Source organism: Leptopilina heterotoma, unplaced genomic scaffold (assembly GCF_015476425.1).
Source record: "Leptopilina heterotoma isolate Lh14 unplaced genomic scaffold, ASM1547642v1 Lhet_10, whole genome shotgun sequence".
Lineage (NCBI taxonomy): Eukaryota > Metazoa > Arthropoda > Insecta > Hymenoptera > Figitidae > Leptopilina > Leptopilina heterotoma.
In genome coordinates, this window is record NW_025110813.1 from 209348 (window position 1) to 227190 (window position 17843).

The 17843-nt window shown below is 21.8% G+C and overlaps 3 protein-coding genes across 3 annotated transcripts; 1 reads left to right on the top strand and 2 right to left on the bottom strand.

Annotated features, from left to right (window-relative positions):
- Positions 1–664: 664 nt before the first annotated feature.
- LOC122498080 (serine/threonine/tyrosine-interacting protein B-like) lies at positions 665–6921 on the top strand. The gene is made up of 5 exons (XM_043605635.1): positions 665–839; positions 1419–1520; positions 2061–2212; positions 4879–5067; positions 5363–6921. Exons 1-5 carry the CDS (start codon positions 801–803, stop codon positions 5562–5564), a joined length of 684 nt encoding a protein of 227 aa, XP_043461570.1. The 5' UTR covers positions 665–800; the 3' UTR covers positions 5565–6921.
- On the bottom strand, positions 6912–10301 carry LOC122498087 (NPC intracellular cholesterol transporter 2-like). Its single transcript, XM_043605649.1, has 4 exons — positions 10120–10301; positions 9665–9778; positions 7426–7595; positions 6912–7044 (listed from the first exon to the last, which is right to left on the bottom strand). The coding sequence occupies exons 1-4, from the start codon at positions 10202–10204 to the stop codon at positions 6961–6963; spliced, it is 453 nt and encodes a 150-aa protein (XP_043461584.1). The 5' UTR covers positions 10205–10301; the 3' UTR covers positions 6912–6960.
- A 502-nt stretch (positions 10302–10803) lies between these two features.
- On the bottom strand, positions 10804–16845 carry LOC122498093 (NPC intracellular cholesterol transporter 2 homolog a-like). Its single transcript, XM_043605663.1, has 4 exons — positions 16440–16845; positions 12977–13090; positions 11518–11687; positions 10804–11225 (listed from the first exon to the last, which is right to left on the bottom strand). The coding sequence occupies exons 1-4, from the start codon at positions 16510–16512 to the stop codon at positions 11139–11141; spliced, it is 444 nt and encodes a 147-aa protein (XP_043461598.1). The 5' UTR covers positions 16513–16845; the 3' UTR covers positions 10804–11138.
- Between the last annotated feature and the right edge of the window lie 998 nt (positions 16846–17843).

Below are 17843 nucleotides of genomic sequence, written 5' to 3' on the forward strand. Positions count from 1 at the left end.
AATTTAAGAACAAGCGCTGCATCGTTTTATGAAATTATCGACATTTTACTTATATGTATTTAAAATCAAAGTCCTATGAATATTGACAAATAAGGTGTGTCCTTTATGGATCATTAAAGAAAAACAACAACACACTTGTGCAATGCAACTTTGATGACAACGTTTTTTTTCATAAAAATTAAAATTTCTCTATTAAACCTTGATAAAGAAAATTTTCTTTCAAAAAAGAAAATATTTTTTCTATAGAAAAAATTAATTTAAATAATATTAAAGAAATAAATAAAAGATGTAAATAAATAAATATTTATTGCAATTATTTTTACGTATTATAAAAATTATTTTTTTATAATAAAAATATTAATTATTCAAATTTTTATTTTGGTAGGTAGTGAATTATTTAAAACTGAATAAGAAATATTTGTAAAATTAAAAAAGTATTTCATTATATTTATTTATTTCTTTTATTCACATTTGCGAATAATTATTAGGAATATATTTTATTATCTTAATTTTTTAAATATTATATATTACTAAAAATTTCGAATGAATTTTTACTTTAATTTTTTTTTAATAAAAGAATCGATAAATTCAAATTTACCGCGACGGCAAAAAAGGTTAGTGTAGATAACTTCAGATGGCGCAGTGATTATCTCATCTTCGAGATAATCGAAAATTTGCAAATGGCCGCCATGTCAAAAAATTTATCCGAGTGTTGAAAAATTAGTGAAAGAATTTTATTTTCTCCGGTTATATTTTAAATTAATATTGTTTATTGATAAGTCTGTGTTAAAATTATCGGTATGATATCCGTTGATAATAATAGAAGTCATCACAAGGAGGTAAATATTAACAACACTAATGATTCCTTTGGTAACGTAGTTGTCAATTTTAAGGTTATGACTGCATTTGTTTGTCTGTTTAATTGAGTTTTTTTTTATTTTTCCTTCCTACGAAAATGCGTATGAATGTTGACCACAAAATTATTGTCGAGTCAAAACGCTTTTCTGCAAATATTGAAATGTTATTCGTCTGCATATACATATACATGACGTATTACTATTTTCTATAAAAATTAGAAATTATTCGGGCATTTTATTTTTTTGTTTTCTATAACGGGTTTGTACTCGTTAAATTTGTTGCTGTTTTTGCGGCGTTTTATTATTTGCCTTGCAAAAATTGGAAGTTTGTAAATGTTTTGGAAAATATTAGAGCGAATGTTTGTGTATATTTTTCAATATTATGAAGTGATTTGATTGAATCTTGTTTTGAAAGTTTCGTAGTGAATGAGAATATGAACCGTTACTTTTCATGCGGAAAAAATGGATGCGAATATGTAAACAAAGAGATAAGTATGTGTGGATTAGTAATTATTGTTAAGAGACTGGAATTTTATTTTTTTGCTTTTAATCGTCGTTTAGATTCAGGAAAACAATGAACAAAATCCTGAACTCTATCCAAGTATTCCTTCTGCTTATGATGCTCCTAAGGAATGGACCTACACAATGAGAAGGAGTATGCAGGTGATGATAATTACAATTTTTTTTATTAGGTATATTCGAAATTTAAAAAAGGGAAAAATAAGGACAAGAGAAAGAATATCAAGATTTACGAAATTTTACAAAATATTTTAATGTCTCTGTGTTTATTTTTATTTTAGTTTTATTTTTTTACTTCTGTTATGATTTATTGAAAAAATGGACATTATGACCAAAAATACATAATTATTTAACAATATAAATAAATATCAAATAAATAAATATTGTTAGATATTTTTCCTTCCACAAATATTAGTACATAATTATTTTTTTCGATCTAGAAATGTTGCCTTAGAAAAAAAATGAATAAGTATTTTCTTTCAACTTTCTACACATCTTTTGAAAATCGAAAAAAATAATTATTTACTAATATAATTATATAGTTAATTTACATAATTATAATTAAAGTAATAAAACATATTTATTGATAGAAAAACTAATAAGCAAAACTTTGATTCGTAGAGTATCAATTAAGTAGATAAAATTAATTATTTGTTATTAATTTTCTTTTTTTTTCTTTTTTAGGAAGTTGTTCCTGGATTGTATCTTGGTCCTTACAGTGCTGCAAGTCGCTCAAATTTACAATCTCTGTTAGATTGCGGAATAACTCATATTGTATGTGTTCGACAAGACATTGAAGCTTATTTCATTAAACCCAACTTTCCGGAAAGATTTAAGTACGTGAATTTTAATCCAAAATTTCGATTTTTGGTTAAATTTTTATAAGTACTAGGTTTATTGTGACTAATTGCTATTTTTACTATTTATTAATTGCAGGCTTCGCATATAATTACTTATTAATACCTACTATTTACTAGTTTTTTACGATTTGCTACGATTTGAAATTATTTTAGATCTGTACCATTAAAAGATATTTTTTTCTTTCGTTTGAGAATTTGCACTACTTTAAACCCGCTAATAATTGAAATAAAAAATTTAATGTTTATTTTTTTCAATATACTAATTTCAGTTACGATTTTAGAAAATAATTAAACATTAGAAGCGTTATAGTAGGAATTTTTAGAAATAATTGAATTTCAATAGGTTTTTAAATTAAAATCATGGTTGTCACAGGTTAGGGAAATCAAGAAATTCAGGGAAAGTACAGTTGATCAAGGAAATCAGGGAAAAGTCGGCGAATTTCTTTTTGTTGCCTTATAAACTTTTAAATCACTACGAATTTTAATACAAAACATTAAATTTTTTTTACTTCTAATAATAGTTTAAATTTGCAGAAAAAGAAATTTAATTTATTTAAAATAATTCAATTCTTAAATAAATATTATAAATTATTCTTTAATCGATAATTTTACTTAAAAAATCCAAAAATAATTGAATTTTGTAAGAGTTAAGGGGGTATTCTGGTCTACAGGCCTCAATTTTAGGTATTTTTCCGAATAGCGATAAAAAAGAAAGTTTAACATTTTTAGTATTTACTTTTTTTACAAGTTGTTTATTAATGTTTAAAAAATACAGAAAAAAATTAGAAATAAAACTAAAATTTTAAAAGTTATAAACTGGTAAAGTGGGAACTGAAAAAAAACTGGTTGGCACGATATCTCAAAATCTATTCAACTGATTTACTGCAAATTTTGCAGAAATATTCTTTGTGCAACACCTGTAAGGAAAGTAATACTTTGCATGCCTGTAAAGTAGGCGCAAAACAGTACTTTGCTGCACTAGTGCGGCAAAGTGCTTATTTTGCTGCACTAGTGCGGCAAAGTGCTTTTTTGCTGCACTAGTGCGGCAAAGTTCTTAAACTTTTGGATTTTTTTGGTGATATACATAGGTATTTGTTTTCTATTTGTAGAATACCTGTTTTTTACAGTAATATACGCGTAAAAAACCACGAATATTACGTGCGGTAACATACGTTCCAAACCCTGCTAAACAGTACGTATGTTGGCGTCAACTAGCGTTTCCAAACAGCTTTTTTATCAAAACCAAAAGGTGTTGCACAAAGTACTGTGTGCAACACGTACGAAAGAAGATTTTCCAACTTCGTGCAAATTGCTGCCCTCGCTTCGCTCGGGACAGCAAACTTTGCACTCGTCGGAAAACAGCTTCTTTCTGTACTTGTTGCACAATATACTATTGTATATCTCTTTATGGCCGGGACCTTGGATTTTAAAAAATATTTTTTTTACTATTTTTAAAAAATTCTTTTTTATCTTACTCGGAAAAACGCCTAAAATTAAGGCCTCTAGACCAGAATACCCCCTTAAGGTTACAATTTTTTTAAATAATTGAAATTCAAAGAGTTTTAAACTCAAATTTTAGAAAGTTAGAATTTTTAATTTTACATTTAAATAATTTTAATTAATAATTCAATTAGTTATTTTTAAAAAAAAATTTTAATTAAATTTTTGTTTAAATTAATTGAATTTTTGAATATGATATTCAATTAAAAATTTCTTAAATAGAGAGAAGAATTCGAGTTAAAAATTTTAGAGAATAATTAAATTGAAATCTTGAAGTTAATTTTGAAAAATGGAAAAAGTCAAAATTCTGACTGGAAATCAGGGAAACATAAAGTCAAATTTTTTAGGCAACCGTAAAATCTTTGAAAATTTTAATTGCTCTAAAAGTATAATAATATTTAAATATTTAGTTTTAAAAATGATTAATTTATTATTTTTCTAAAAAGTTATTAAATTTTTAAATAATTTGTTTTAAAATTTCTAAAAAAATAATTGAATTTTAGAAAAGTTACAATCGTAATTTTCAGAAATCATTAAATTTTAAAAGGTTATTAAATTGAAATCTTTGGAATAATAAATAACAACTTCTAAGTATTTAAATATTTATTTAGCAAAAATTATTTAAGTTTTGATTAATTTAATTTAGAAATTCTGAAAAAATTAGTTTTTTGAAAAATTGTAATGAAACTTTTTTGAAAATAGTTGAAATTCATTGAAATAAATTTTATATTTTAAAGTATTTTTTCTTTCTTTTGAAAATTATTTTTAAAGAATTCTGACTGAAAATTTGGAAAATAATAATTGAATTTTACAGAAATTTAGAATTGAAGTTTTTAGCAGCATAAGGAAGAAAATTAATATTCTTTCTGGAAATCAGGAAAATACATAATTAAATTTTTGTGATAATCCTGAATAAATTGGTTTACTTTTCTTGCATATTTAATCAACTAAAATTTTTTCAGTTGTCAAATTTAATTTTTTACTTTTTTACTTCTTCTTTTCAGTCTTAAAAATACTTTTTGCTAGATTTTTAAATTAATGAACGAGTGCGAAGCCTGTATTTGTACTAATTAGTATAGTTGTTTGTTTTTTTCAATATTGAAATTTATGAACTACAATTTACTAAATAATTTGATTTTTAGATACTTAGTGTTAAATATCGCTGATGTTGCAACGGAAAACATAATTCAACACTTTCAGAAAGTGAAAACATTCATCGATGAAGGTTTACTATCAGGTGGTCAAGTTCTTGTGCATGGAAATGCAGGAATATCAAGATCAGCAGCTCTTGTTCTTGCTTACGTTATGGAAACTTACGGCTTGACCCACGTGTACGACAAATTTACTCTAAATTACTTTAATTTTAAAACTTGACTTCAATTTCAATTTAATTTATACAATACAAATTTAATTTAAATTAAATTAAAATTACAATAATTTAAATTTAAATTTAAATTGAATAAAATTTAAATTTAAATTTAAATTAAATTAAATTTTAATTTCAATATTGACAAAATATTCCAGTACTGAATAAAATATACATTAGCCAAAGTAAATTCTGTATATTTAACTAAACAAGAAATTTCACAAAATATAAACGAAGTAAATCGAAGTAAATTTTTTTAGGAGAGCCTACACGATTGTTCAACAAAGGAGATTCTGTATAAATCCAAATGAAGGCTTTATGGCTCAATTAAAAGAGTACGAACCAATTTATCAAGCGCAGAAAACATTAAAGAATGGACAACAAAGTAGAACAACGCAGAGATGCAAAAGGAGCTATCATCAATTAGACACGGAATTTATACCTGAACCGATGGATAGTTGATATCAGACAGATTAATGCCAAAGTTACCAGAAGACTTATCCTAGTGTAACAACTGATATTAGTTAGTGTCTCGTACATTTCTCTTTAAAAAAAAAACAAGTTCAAACCAATCTGACTGTTATCGAAAAAAATAGGCCTCTCTATTAATCATTAACTTCTTTCTTTCTTTCTTTGTCTTGAAAGAAACAAATTATCATTTTTAAGACTGAAGAAATCTTCCTATTTTTCATATAAATAATATGATAAACTAAGAATAACGTGAAATTAATAACAGTCAATAAGAATTGTATATTACAAAAATATGCAACTAGTAGAAAGAAGGTTCGGGGGGTTTTTTTTTTTGTTTAAAAAAAGAGATAATCGTGATTTATTTTATCAGAAATTACTGGATTAAAGTCTTTTCTTTTTCGCGACTATTTTTCATTCAGTTAGGCGCGAAAAATTTAAAAGTCAAAAATATATATCTATTGTGTTCAAAAAATGCGCTTTAAATACTCTTTCAGTGTTGTAGAAATTATTATTATTATTATTTAGTTAAACTTTTTATACGTTTTCATTTATTTAAATTTTCTAAAAAGAAAAAAAATTAAAATGTGTTTTCTAAGAGTTAAGTAACAAAATTTATCTATAAATAGTGATGGCTAGTTTATAAAAAAAATTCTTGTTTTGTCATAAATAATTTTTTCTTTAATATATTACCCATTTCATTTATCGATTAAAACATGAGAATATCAGTCATATCGGTTTGAATGACTCATTTTCCTAACCGAAGTAACAGCGAGTGCGTATTTCTGTAATAACAAAAAAAGAAAAAACAAACGCTTAGTGTACAAAAAGTATATTTAGGAATTTCTATAATATTAGAATCGATGAATGTAAAATTACTCTTTAAATGCAAACATCACAGAACTAATATTGTAGCTTTAAAAGCTTTCCATAAAAAAAAAAAAAGAAATTTCACGTACTTTCACACTCATATAGTATTTAACGCATCATTAGTTAAATAGTCTTTGATATAATTAGGATAAAATAATTCTCTCTAAAATGAAAAGAAAGAAAAATGAAAACAGGAAATTGTATTCGTCTCACTAGTTACTCTATTTATTTATTAAGCAATTAAGTTTTATTTTATAATAATTGTTACAAGTTTCTTAAATTATGAGGAAAAGAAAAAGGAAAAAAAAAGAATAACAAAAGTAGATAATAATTTTTCGTGAATTTAGAAATGTCACGTGTGCTGATGAAACATGAGTAGTTCTTAAACAAATTTTTTTAAACAAAATACTTGGCTCTGTGATCACAAATATATTATAACAGCGATATTTATAAAGAAAATATAAGTACTATCAGATTTTCATATATGTCTTTATTACTCAATAATTAATCTTTGAACAATTTAAACAATTTTTATGGGAACAATTACACAGGCAACAACTTTATTTTTTTCATTTTTTAATTTTAACTTCGCTACTGTCTCAATCTGAAAATTAAATATTTTCGATATTAGTCAATAATGTAATTTTTTTTTTTTTTTTTTTTTTTTTTTATTTTTTTTTTTAATGTAATTTTATATCTACTATATTTATATATATTTTATATAAATTTTATATATATATAATAAGAAATAGTATAATTATACTTTACTTATTTTAGAATATAAATTTATATTCTTGATAATTCAAGATATTATTAATCAAGAATATTAATTATATTAATTATAATTAATTAAAAAAAAAAACTAAAATTACTTGAAAATTTAATAATTCGGTTATTTCATGAAATTTATTGAATTAATAAATGGTTAATTTAATTATCGAATTAAAGTACCTAATTAAATCCTTATTGGATTTTTTTTGTTTACCTTTGGGTAATATTCTTCAATTGCCATTTTTATTTTGTATACATATGGTCCACCTTTTTTGAGAGGACACTTTAATACTTTACATCCATTTAAATTTGGTAACGTTGGAGAGAGATCCATTCCATTTAATGTGATTGAAGCAGAAGCTTTAAGATCTTTAACTTCTCTGTCTGGAAAAGTAAAGTTACTAATTGATATTATAATATTTACCTGGAATAATAACTTTTTCGACTATTTTTAAAAAATGCAACTTTTTTCGCGATTTATTTTCGAAAAATGCGACTACTTAGACTTTTCTTTCACATATTACAAAAAGTACTACTTTTTTGTATAAAATGACAATTTTTTTAATCCAAAATGTCTTACAATTGTTTTTTTCAAAAATTTTACTTTTTGGTGAATTTTGAAAATATTGGAAACTTTTAACTGTTCTTGATTGAACTTTTTCACCTTAAAAACTTAAAAAAAAAAACTAAAAGCAGTTACCAGTGGAATTAAAATTATTTAAAGTAATTGATTTGGGGAAAAACTTCTAATTAAAGATTCTGATAATTGAATTTTGGAAGCATTGTAGTAGACATTTTTTGGAAACAATTAAATTTAAAATTTCTGAGTAGTTCAACTTTTGAATATAAAATTAATTGAGAAATTTTCTAATAACGGATATTTTGTAAAATTGAATTTTTCAAATTTTATTTTAAGTGAACGTCCTTATTCTTTTTTGAATAATTCAATTCTTAAGGAACTTTATAAAAATTACGAGAGAAGAGGAGAAGAATTTGGCTTAGAAATTTTAGAAAATAATATTGGAAGAGTTATAGTAGAAATTTTTAGAAATAATAAAATTTAAAAAGGTTTCAAATTCCAATTTGAAAATTTTTTTAAAGATTTCAATTTTCAATTATGTATTTTGAGTAAAAATTGTTAACAACTTTGAAAAACTTTGATTTAATTTTTTTTAAATTAGTTATAAAGATAGTAATTTTTTAGAATTTTCTTTTGTTTATTTAAATTAAAGAATTGTCGAATAATCAAGATTTCGTAAAATAGAATTAAAAACCATTTTAATCTTAGACGAATTTTAAGTATCAAAAATTTTGTTTTCAAATAATTGAATTCTTGAAATACTTTCTCAAAATTAATAAAAATAATTGTTTTATAAAAGAATTTTAGAAAAATAATTGAATTTTGGAGAAGTTGCAGTGTAGCAATTTTTAGAAATAATTAAATTGCAGAAGATTACAACTTAAAATATTTCCTCTATGAGGAAGCAATTTTTTGAAAACTCCAATTGTTGTAGAAGTTTAATTATATTTATAAATATGTATTACATTTTTAAGTTTTGATATTTTTAAAATTATCAACTTCTGTGGAAAGATGTATTATTATAAATATTTGAATATATTTATTTAACAAGTTTATTGAAATTTTGAATAATCAAATTCAAAAACTTTAAAAAATTAGGTTGTTGAAAAATTTTAATTACACTTTTTTTAAGATATGTAATTTGAATTTCCAAGGGAATGAAGGAAAAAGTAAAAAAATTTTCTGGAAATCAGGAATTATTTATTTTCTTTTGCTTCGCCGCGACAAGTTTTGAAATAAGAAGTAGAAATGATGCAATTTTTTTTCTTTATTTCTAAAAAAAATTTTGAAAATTATTTAAAGAAATTTTAAATATTTTTTAAGTTAAAAAATTTGCATAATTTCTTATTTTTCTTATTTTTTAATTTATTACGATTTATAAGAACATTCTGATTCTTCAGAATTAAGTGAAAAAGATAATCGCAATGTTTGTTAGTTGTCCTATGTTAATCAATTATTGTTAATTTCAATTAATTTCTTTCTTAATTTTTATTTTAAATTTAATAATAAAAATAAATGATAGGCATAAATTGCATATTTCAGTTAATTTGTATTCTTTTAATTATTGAATGAGAACGTACACACGCTCTTTAGCGCACGTATCTAATGCGAGTATTTAGTATAAAATTAATAAATATCAAACTATAATCATATGCATATTTTTTTTTGTTCTGTTATAATCTTTTAATGACGTAGCTACGAAGTCAATATAACAAAATAAAATACAAGACTATTTTTATTATTTTTGCAATAACTTAATTAATATCGACAAATAAGGAAATAGTCGAATTAATTTATTGACTTTTTTTGTACACCTGATTTAATTTTTAATTTATTTTAATTAATAATAATTAACCATTGTTGGATAATTTACCTGTTGTGAATGTGACTTCAATACCAGCTTCAGAGCCCTGCTTTAAAAGATATTTTCCATTTTTGAATTTACTGCCAATGACAATTGCTTTTTCGACGTGTCCAATTGAAGATTCTGCAAAAAAAATTTAATTTTCGAAGAACTAAAAAACTGTTCCTTTAACATAAAATTTTTTTTTAAATGTAAAAAATAACTTAAAGACTGACGTTTTGTGACGTCAGTGGAGTGTTGTTGAAATTGCGACAAATTTAAAGAAAAAGTTACTTGAACAAAGTCATTATTTACTTTTTAATTATCATAAATATTTTTAAAGAAAAAAGGACAAATTTTGCATTTTGTTTTTAAAATAAACAAAAATGACAATAATTATTGAAATGAAATTGTTGTTACAAAATTAATTTTGTGTATTTATTGTTGAAATACTTTTATGAGAAAATTTTCTTTTGTGTACTTACTACATGTTTGTAATTTTGGAGTATCATCGCCTTGAACGCCTAATGTTAATGCGAATAGAAAATTTAGCAAAAGAATACGATTCATGTTCTTTGATCAAAAGTGTGAAATACGTATTGAAATTATTTGTCAATTTTTTAACTCACTCAACGTTACAGAATGATAACGATATATAAGAAATTAACTGTTTAAACATATTTACAAGTAACTATTCTTTGTTATCAGTAAAAAAAATAGTTTTTGTCTAATAGGGGAAACTTAAATTAATATTACGTAAAATGTGAGTAACGCGGTATTGTTTCTTTTCAATTTTTTGCACAATTAATTTTTATTTTTAAGTAAACAATTTTTAAAAAATTTAATTTATGTCCCTTTTTATTTTTGTCTGTAGGAATTTTTTTTTAAGAACAATTTTTTTCGTAAGTACGCTGCAAAGTCGATTTTTCCATTAAATTGAAATTGTTTTGTCTCTTTATTTCCGTTTGTAATATTTTTTGGAAAAAGAAAAATTTTTTCCTTCCGCTGCAAAAGAAATAATCTTGCTCGATTTTTCTATTATTAAATTACATTTGTTTTTCTGTTTTATTTCCATATTTAAATAATTTTTCTTAGTAAAAGAAAAAATAATAATAATATTAACAGTACAGATTTTAAAGTGAATATTTTTTATTTATTACAAAATTTAATTTTGACGCATTACAAACGCTTACATAGAAATTTAAAAAAAGTTGAAGAGAACTAAAAGTTTATTTAATTTTTAAATTGAGTATTTAATGAAAATGTATCTCAAAAGGAAATTGCTCATTTGGTAACTAGTGCTTTGAAAATTTAAAAATTTTCTGAGATTACTATTTTAAAATAAATACTTTTTGAGTAGAAGCATTTCTCTTTGTTTTCTTTTTTGCAAGAAAATTAAATTAAATTTTTTACACGAATATCATAATATTATACTAATTTTAAACACTAAATAATTGATAATACTTTCAATTATTTTCTTAATTTATCATCTTTTTTGGAAATATCAGGCAACAATTCTTGCGGGAATTATAATGCAAGCAAGAACTTTTTGGTTTTCATCTTTGAGTTTCCATATCACGTCCACGGTAAGCTGCAAAATTACAATGAAAATAATTGTATTTTTTATAATTAGTTATTACGTCTAATTAGTGTAGGAAATCAATAATTAAATTAATTAATAAATTACTAAATTAATACAGTTTAACAAAATATCCTAAATTTAAAATTTATAGTTTGTTGTCTATGCGAAAATTTAGCTTTTTTTATAGAATATTTTTCGTAAATGGTACTTTACTTGATTGAATTAATTATTTTATTTTATTTATGATATATTAGAATAAGAGAATTATTTATGATATATTATTGAAATTATATGAGGTTACCATAGGATAAGCTTGGAGGACGTCCAAAACATTATAATATTTATAGGGTCCACCTTTTTGCAGGGGGCATTTTAAAGACGTACATCCATTTGCATTCGGTAGTATAAATGGAATTGGTATTGATAATACTACTCCTGCAACTTCTGCAGTTACTGTCTTCGCCTCGTCAACTAATAAGAAAATTATCATTTTTAGCATTTTTTATTCAATTAATTAATACTAATTATTACATTAATTATTTTATTTAACTTTATTATATTATTTAACAAAAAATTGTTATTCAACCAAATAATTTTTTTTCTTACTTGTATTCAATGAGATTAGGATTAATTTTATTTTTTTCCTTCATTTAGATTAAAAAGTTTAAAAATTGATGGGACTGACAATTTTTTTATCGAATAAAGATTAGAAATAAATAAAATTTCGATTAATTGAAAGTTAGATTCTTTGAAATACAGAGCAAGTTGTGTCCCTAAAGTTGTGCAAATTTAAATTAACGAAATTTATTTATTTCTTTTTCAAATTCAAATTTATGTCACGTTTGAATGAAAAAGAATTTATAAACTTTGAATATCTTTAATTTAGGTCTTCGATTTTTATTAAAGTCAAATAACTTTTCAAAATATTTATATCAAAAAATTTTTCATTATTTCAAATGTTGAGAATTTTTGGGAATATGTATAGCAAATTTATAAAAACTGATAAATCTATTTTTGAAACTTTTTAAATATAAATTATTTTAAATAATATAATTTACAAATATAATTTACAAATTAAACTCAGAATCAACTAAGATTTTGATTGATGAAAGTATTTACAAATTAAAATTAAGGTTTGTTAAAATATAAATTAATTAGACTTTTTTAGAAACTAATTGTTTGATTAAAAATATTTGAAAAATTTCCAAAATAGGTGAAAATTAACGAAATAGATTTTTATCTATTTCGTTAATTGGTGACAAAATTCGAATAATATTTGAGTCACTTATTATCAAACTATTTATTTTTTACTTCCAAAAATTCTTAAATTTCTTTGAAGAATTTCTTTGTAAAATTGGTTTTTGTGTACAGAATACTAGTTCTTTTTCTGCTGACAATAATGTAAAAAAATGATTAATGATTTATAGCCTTTTGAGTAAAATTCACAGAAATCGTACAAAAACAACTTTTTTATTTATCATGATTAGAAACTTTGTAATAAAATGACAAAGAAGGTATTAAAGTTTTTTACTATAACATTCATCTCTCATTAGAAACCAAAGAAAAAATTATATAGACATGTTTTGGTTTTAAAAGAAAGCAAAAATTCGAATAAAAACTAATATTATAATACAAATTGAGAAAAAAAATCAGGAATGTTTGTAAAAAATATTGGTCGGTAAATTATTTATTTAAAGGAAAGAAAAAAAGATTTGTTTGAAAGAAGAAATTAAAGAATAATTAATGATCATTCAACTCACAAATTTCGAATTCAATTCCAATGCCAGCTTTTGTGTTACGCTTCAGTAGATATCTCCCACCACTAATTCTACTATTTTTTATTGTAGTATTAACGACGTTTCCACCTGGAGAATCTGCATAACAAAAAAAAAATTTGAAAATTTTCAAATCACAGTAGAATTATAGTAAAATAAGAATCACAATAATTAATAATAGAACGTATTTTTTCACACTTTTTTGTGTAAAATTTTTAATATTTCAATTTTCTTTTTTGGAACTAAAGTTTTAATGTTCAAAACATTTTTTCGATTATATTTATTATTATATATGATATTTTCTTATTATAATAATTAAATAAATAAAAAATATACAAAGAATTTTTAAATTACGGAATAACAATAAAATAATAAATCGTATTTTTTATCTAAAATTTTAATATTCAAATTTACTTTTCCGGCTCTAACGTTTTAATATTCAAAACATGTTTTACGATTATATTTATTTTATGTACTATTATTTTTTATTACGATAAGCAAAAGAATATTGATTTAAAAAAGAAAAAGAGGTTTTACTTTTTTTATTTTAGAAATTTAATAGATAAAAGCCATCGTTGGCAAATTTTTTTCTATTCATTAGCATTTATGTTACAAACATCTGTAAAGAGAGAAAAAAAAATCATTTAGGAAGAAGGAAAAATATAAAAGATTTTAATTTTCTGTGAGAGTATATAAATATTGAATATATAAAGTGGAATATTGAAATTTTATACAATTTTTATTTTTTTTTTTTAATGGTCAGGGTCCAAGTTAACATTCTGCGTCTAAGAATTTTTATATCTTGTCCTTGCTATCGACCTTTCATATTTAAACTTCTATATATATTTATTTTTTTTTAAAAGGAATCTTGTCTCTTGAAGAATCTAATCAGGTTAATGTCCAGTAGTATGGTTTTAATCTAAGTGAAATAAAATCAGTAAATGTCAATATTGTTTAAAAGGATAAACTGACGAAAAAGGAGACGAACCGTTTAAATTTTTTCTTCTTTTTTGAAGCAACAAGAATATCCTATCATTTTTAATGACGCAACAATGAAAATTGCTTTTACCTTGAAATCTTTGTGAAATTGAATGAGAATTATAGACCTTTATCAACATATCTCGAATTACCTGCTTTTTATTTAATTAATATTCCGCGATTATTTTTTTTGATACATTTATTTTTAATGGAACTTGAATTTAGAAAAAATTCTGTTCACTTAAATAATTGTTTAATTTTTTAACTTTGAGAATTTTATCAATTTTAGCTTTAAACTTATTTGTTCTTATAGCGTTCATAAGATTTTTCCAACATTTTTTATGTTCAAAATAATAGAAAAAATTTACTGAATATTTTTTGTTTGTTTTTATTTAACAAATAGACGGGATTAACCCTTTTGTAATATTTATTGATTATAATTTAATTAATAATAATGATAATACGAAAGGGCAATTTTCTTTTTTCATTAAAAGCCCGTTTATAAAAATAAAAAAATAACAATAATATAAATAAATAAAAATTGTTATATACAAAATAAAAAATAATTATTATTATTATTCTTATTATTATATTTGTTCATTTTATAATAAATTTATTTATTTTTTAGATAAAATAAGTTATTTATTTCATTGTACACCCTAGACAATTTAATTTTTACAAATTTAATTCTTTATTTTTCATTTATTTATTGCTTCTTCCTAGAGAAAGGATTTTATTTATTTATTTATTTATTTATTCAAAAATAATATAATAATAAAGAAAAATTATTGTGTTAATTACGTGAATAAATAAAAAATATATAATTATGTTATTGTTATTACGATTAAGTAATAAAAATTTTTAATAGAAAATAATTATTGATCTAATTTAAACTTTAATTACTTTCTCCTTGATCACGGAAAATTTATAAATAATTTTTCAAAACATTTACATTGTAATTTTCAAAAAAAAAAATATATATATAATTCCAGAATATACATTAATATTTAAAATGTATCTCTAGTATTCATAAATTATCATTTGACATTGTGAGAAAAAAGTGCAATTTGCATTCTGAAATAAAAAGACTATTGTGATATTTACAATTAAAATTAAGCGTTCTTTGTGAGATAAATTTTAATAACAATAAAAGAATATTCTAATAACATTAATTAATTAAACAATCAGGTAATTTTTTTTACGTAGGTATAATATTTAAATGCTTTGTAAAATAAAGAATAATGCAATTTCTTTGTAGATCATTAAGAAAGAAATATATAAAAGAAATATTAAATATTTGTTTCACGATTTCATCATTCGGCAAATATAAATCATAAAATTATGCTTACACGCATAAAATTATTATTCACTTTCAGTTGTATTGTCAGTTGGGAAATTTAAAATTTTTATATTTTCAATTATTATTATTATTAATCGAAAAATATTAAAGAAAATATTTAAATATAGTTTTATGTTTATATTTTATATTATATTTTTATTTTATAAAAATATATAATTATTTACACTCAGAGAAAAATTTTATTTAAACCAAATATAATTTATTTGACTTAAAGAAATGTACATTTTTGTCTCAGAGCCGTACTAAATTATTTATTTGTTTTAAATAAAAATTTTATTCACAACAAATAAAATGTTTAATTGAACGAAATAAAATTTATTTGAAACAAATAAAAAAATGTTGTCTCTGAGTCAAATCTATCTTTTTTCTGGGTGTAATTTTATGAATAAAAGAATATTGAAAATTATGCAAATTTATGTTACAATTCATAAATTTTGATCATATTAATATATTAAAATAATTTATAGATTAATATAGTATTAATGTAATATTATAATATTAATATTTATATTTTTATAGTTGTATAATGATAACATTATCATTTTGCATAATTTTATAATTATGCATAATTACTAAATTGATAATTAAATTTTAATTTTATGTATTTTTAAATTTAACAATTTGTTTAAATTAAATGTTTAAACAATTTTTCAAAAAACTTTTAAATATAAATTTTTATAAAGCAAAAACTTTTCAACTAGAAATCAAAATGTTTTATTTTTAAGTTCTGACGTTCTACTGATACTTTTGCCTATAGTAATGATAAAAAAACTACTACAAAGAATCATATAAAGAAAACTATGACAAAGAATACATATATTTTTGTGAGAGAAATTCAAAAATCGTATATTTAAATATTTTCTTTAATATTACTCGTTATATATAGTAAAACAAAAATAATATAATTTTATGATTATTTCATTATTATAATATTTTTTTCAAACAGTAAAAGAAAATAAAAGCATTTCAAAATGCGTCTAGGATTTATACATTACAAAGAAAAAAAGTTCACTTTGAAAAACTAGAAATTTTTCTTTTTCAAATAGAAAAAATTAAGAAAAAAATAAATCGATTTTATAATTAATTTTAGAAAAATTGTAATTTATTTACCGCATTTTTGTATTATTGAATTGTCGCCTGACACGAAGGAGATGAGGAGCACCACAAAAAGAATTCGTATCATGTTGATTGTTGAATAGCTGAGCGCACAATAAATGAAAGACGCAAGGATTCACAAAGAAAGAACTTCTAAACTACTACTATACTATACTTGACGCTTTAAGAGGGCGAGAAATTGGCACTTTTTTATCGATTGAGATACGAGAAATTTTTCAAGTGATAAGTTTAATATTTTTTATTTTTCTTTTTATTTTTAAACTTCTCACATATCGTCAACGTATTTAATCGGGTTTAGAGGATATCTTTTTTTTTAATTTGCGCTCAGTTGCAAATAAAAGTAAAAGTAATTAGAAAGTGTTCGCTAATTCTGTTCCAATTGCTTTTCCAATTCAATTAACTATTATTTTATAACAAAATTAATTTTTCTTGTTGTTAAAAAATTTATTTTTTTTACAGAATTTATAATATATATTAATAAAAATTTTATGATTGCGTATTTATTAATATATTTATAGCAAATTTTGTGATAAAAAATAATTTTTTTAAATATATTTTTCTATTATTATTATTATTTTTATTATTTTATGATTATTTTAATTTTGATTATTTTTTTATTATTTTTTTTGTGAACTTTTTAGTTACGAAATTTCTTATTTTTCGATTTTTATTTAGATTAATATTTGTCTATTATATTTATTATATTTAGTTTAACATAATTATAATTAATAATCTTTTTTTATTAAAATGGAATAAAAGCTATTTTTTTCTGTGCTTTTTCTTTTTACTATTTTTTTAATTAAATCAATTGATTTTTTTAAATTTAATTTAATGTTTATTATAGATATTTTTTATTATATATACATTGTTACATATGCATATAATTAAAATTAATAACATTTTTGAATTATAATAAAATTCAGTATAAATTTAATTTTAAAAATCTTAAAGTGCAAATGAAAAAGGGACTAATTAAAATTAATAACATTTTTGAATTAAAATAAAATTCAGTATAAATTTAATTTTAAAAAAAATTTTATACTTAAGGTGCAAATGAAAAAGGGACTTTCAAAAGTTTTCACTATTAAAGGACAACTGAAAATGCACATTTCTTACTCTCCTTTTATTGAGGGGAACACAAAACGTATCAAAAGACATCTGAAACCTTTTTTTTCTCGTTTCTTTTTGACCCACTTTCAAGAATATCAAGGACCCTTATGTAATTTTCTTATTACATGTCATGACAAATATTTAATATTTTATACTACCTATTAGATTTTTTTGATTTTTACAAAGACCGTATTTTTTTCAATATAATATTACATTTATATAATTTAATTAATCTAATCAGTGGATAATTTAAATTTTGAATTTCAAAATTTCGCGCGCTTGAGAACT

Coding starts and splice junctions, on each gene's coding strand:
- LOC122498080 (XM_043605635.1), top strand. CDS start 801: ATGATATCCGTTGATAATAATAGAAGTCATCACAAGGAG. Junction 1,521..2,060: donor CAATGAGAAGGAGTATGCAG/GTGATGATAATT, acceptor TTTCTTTTTTAG/GAAGTTGTTCCTGGATTGTA. Junction 5,068..5,362: donor ACTTACGGCTTGACCCACGT/GTACGACAAATT, acceptor AAATTTTTTTAG/GAGAGCCTACACGATTGTTC.
- LOC122498087 (XM_043605649.1), bottom strand. CDS start 10,204: ATGAATCGTATTCTTTTGCTAAATTTTCTATTCGCATTAACATTAGGC. Junction 7,596..9,664: donor TGAAGTCACATTCACAACAG/GTAAATTATCCA, acceptor TTACTTTTCCAG/ACAGAGAAGTTAAAGATCTT. Junction 7,045..7,425: donor TTGAAGAATATTACCCAAAG/GTAAACAAAAAA, acceptor TTTAATTTTCAG/ATTGAGACAGTAGCGAAGTT.
- LOC122498093 (XM_043605663.1), bottom strand. CDS start 16,512: ATGATACGAATTCTTTTTGTGGTGCTCCTCATCTCCTTCGTGTCAGGC. Junction 13,091..16,439: donor TTCAATAATACAAAAATGCG/GTAAATAAATTA, acceptor TTTGTTATGCAG/ATTCTCCAGGTGGAAACGTC. Junction 11,688..12,976: donor TGGAATTGAATTCGAAATTT/GTGAGTTGAATG, acceptor TTTTCTTATTAG/TTGACGAGGCGAAGACAGTA.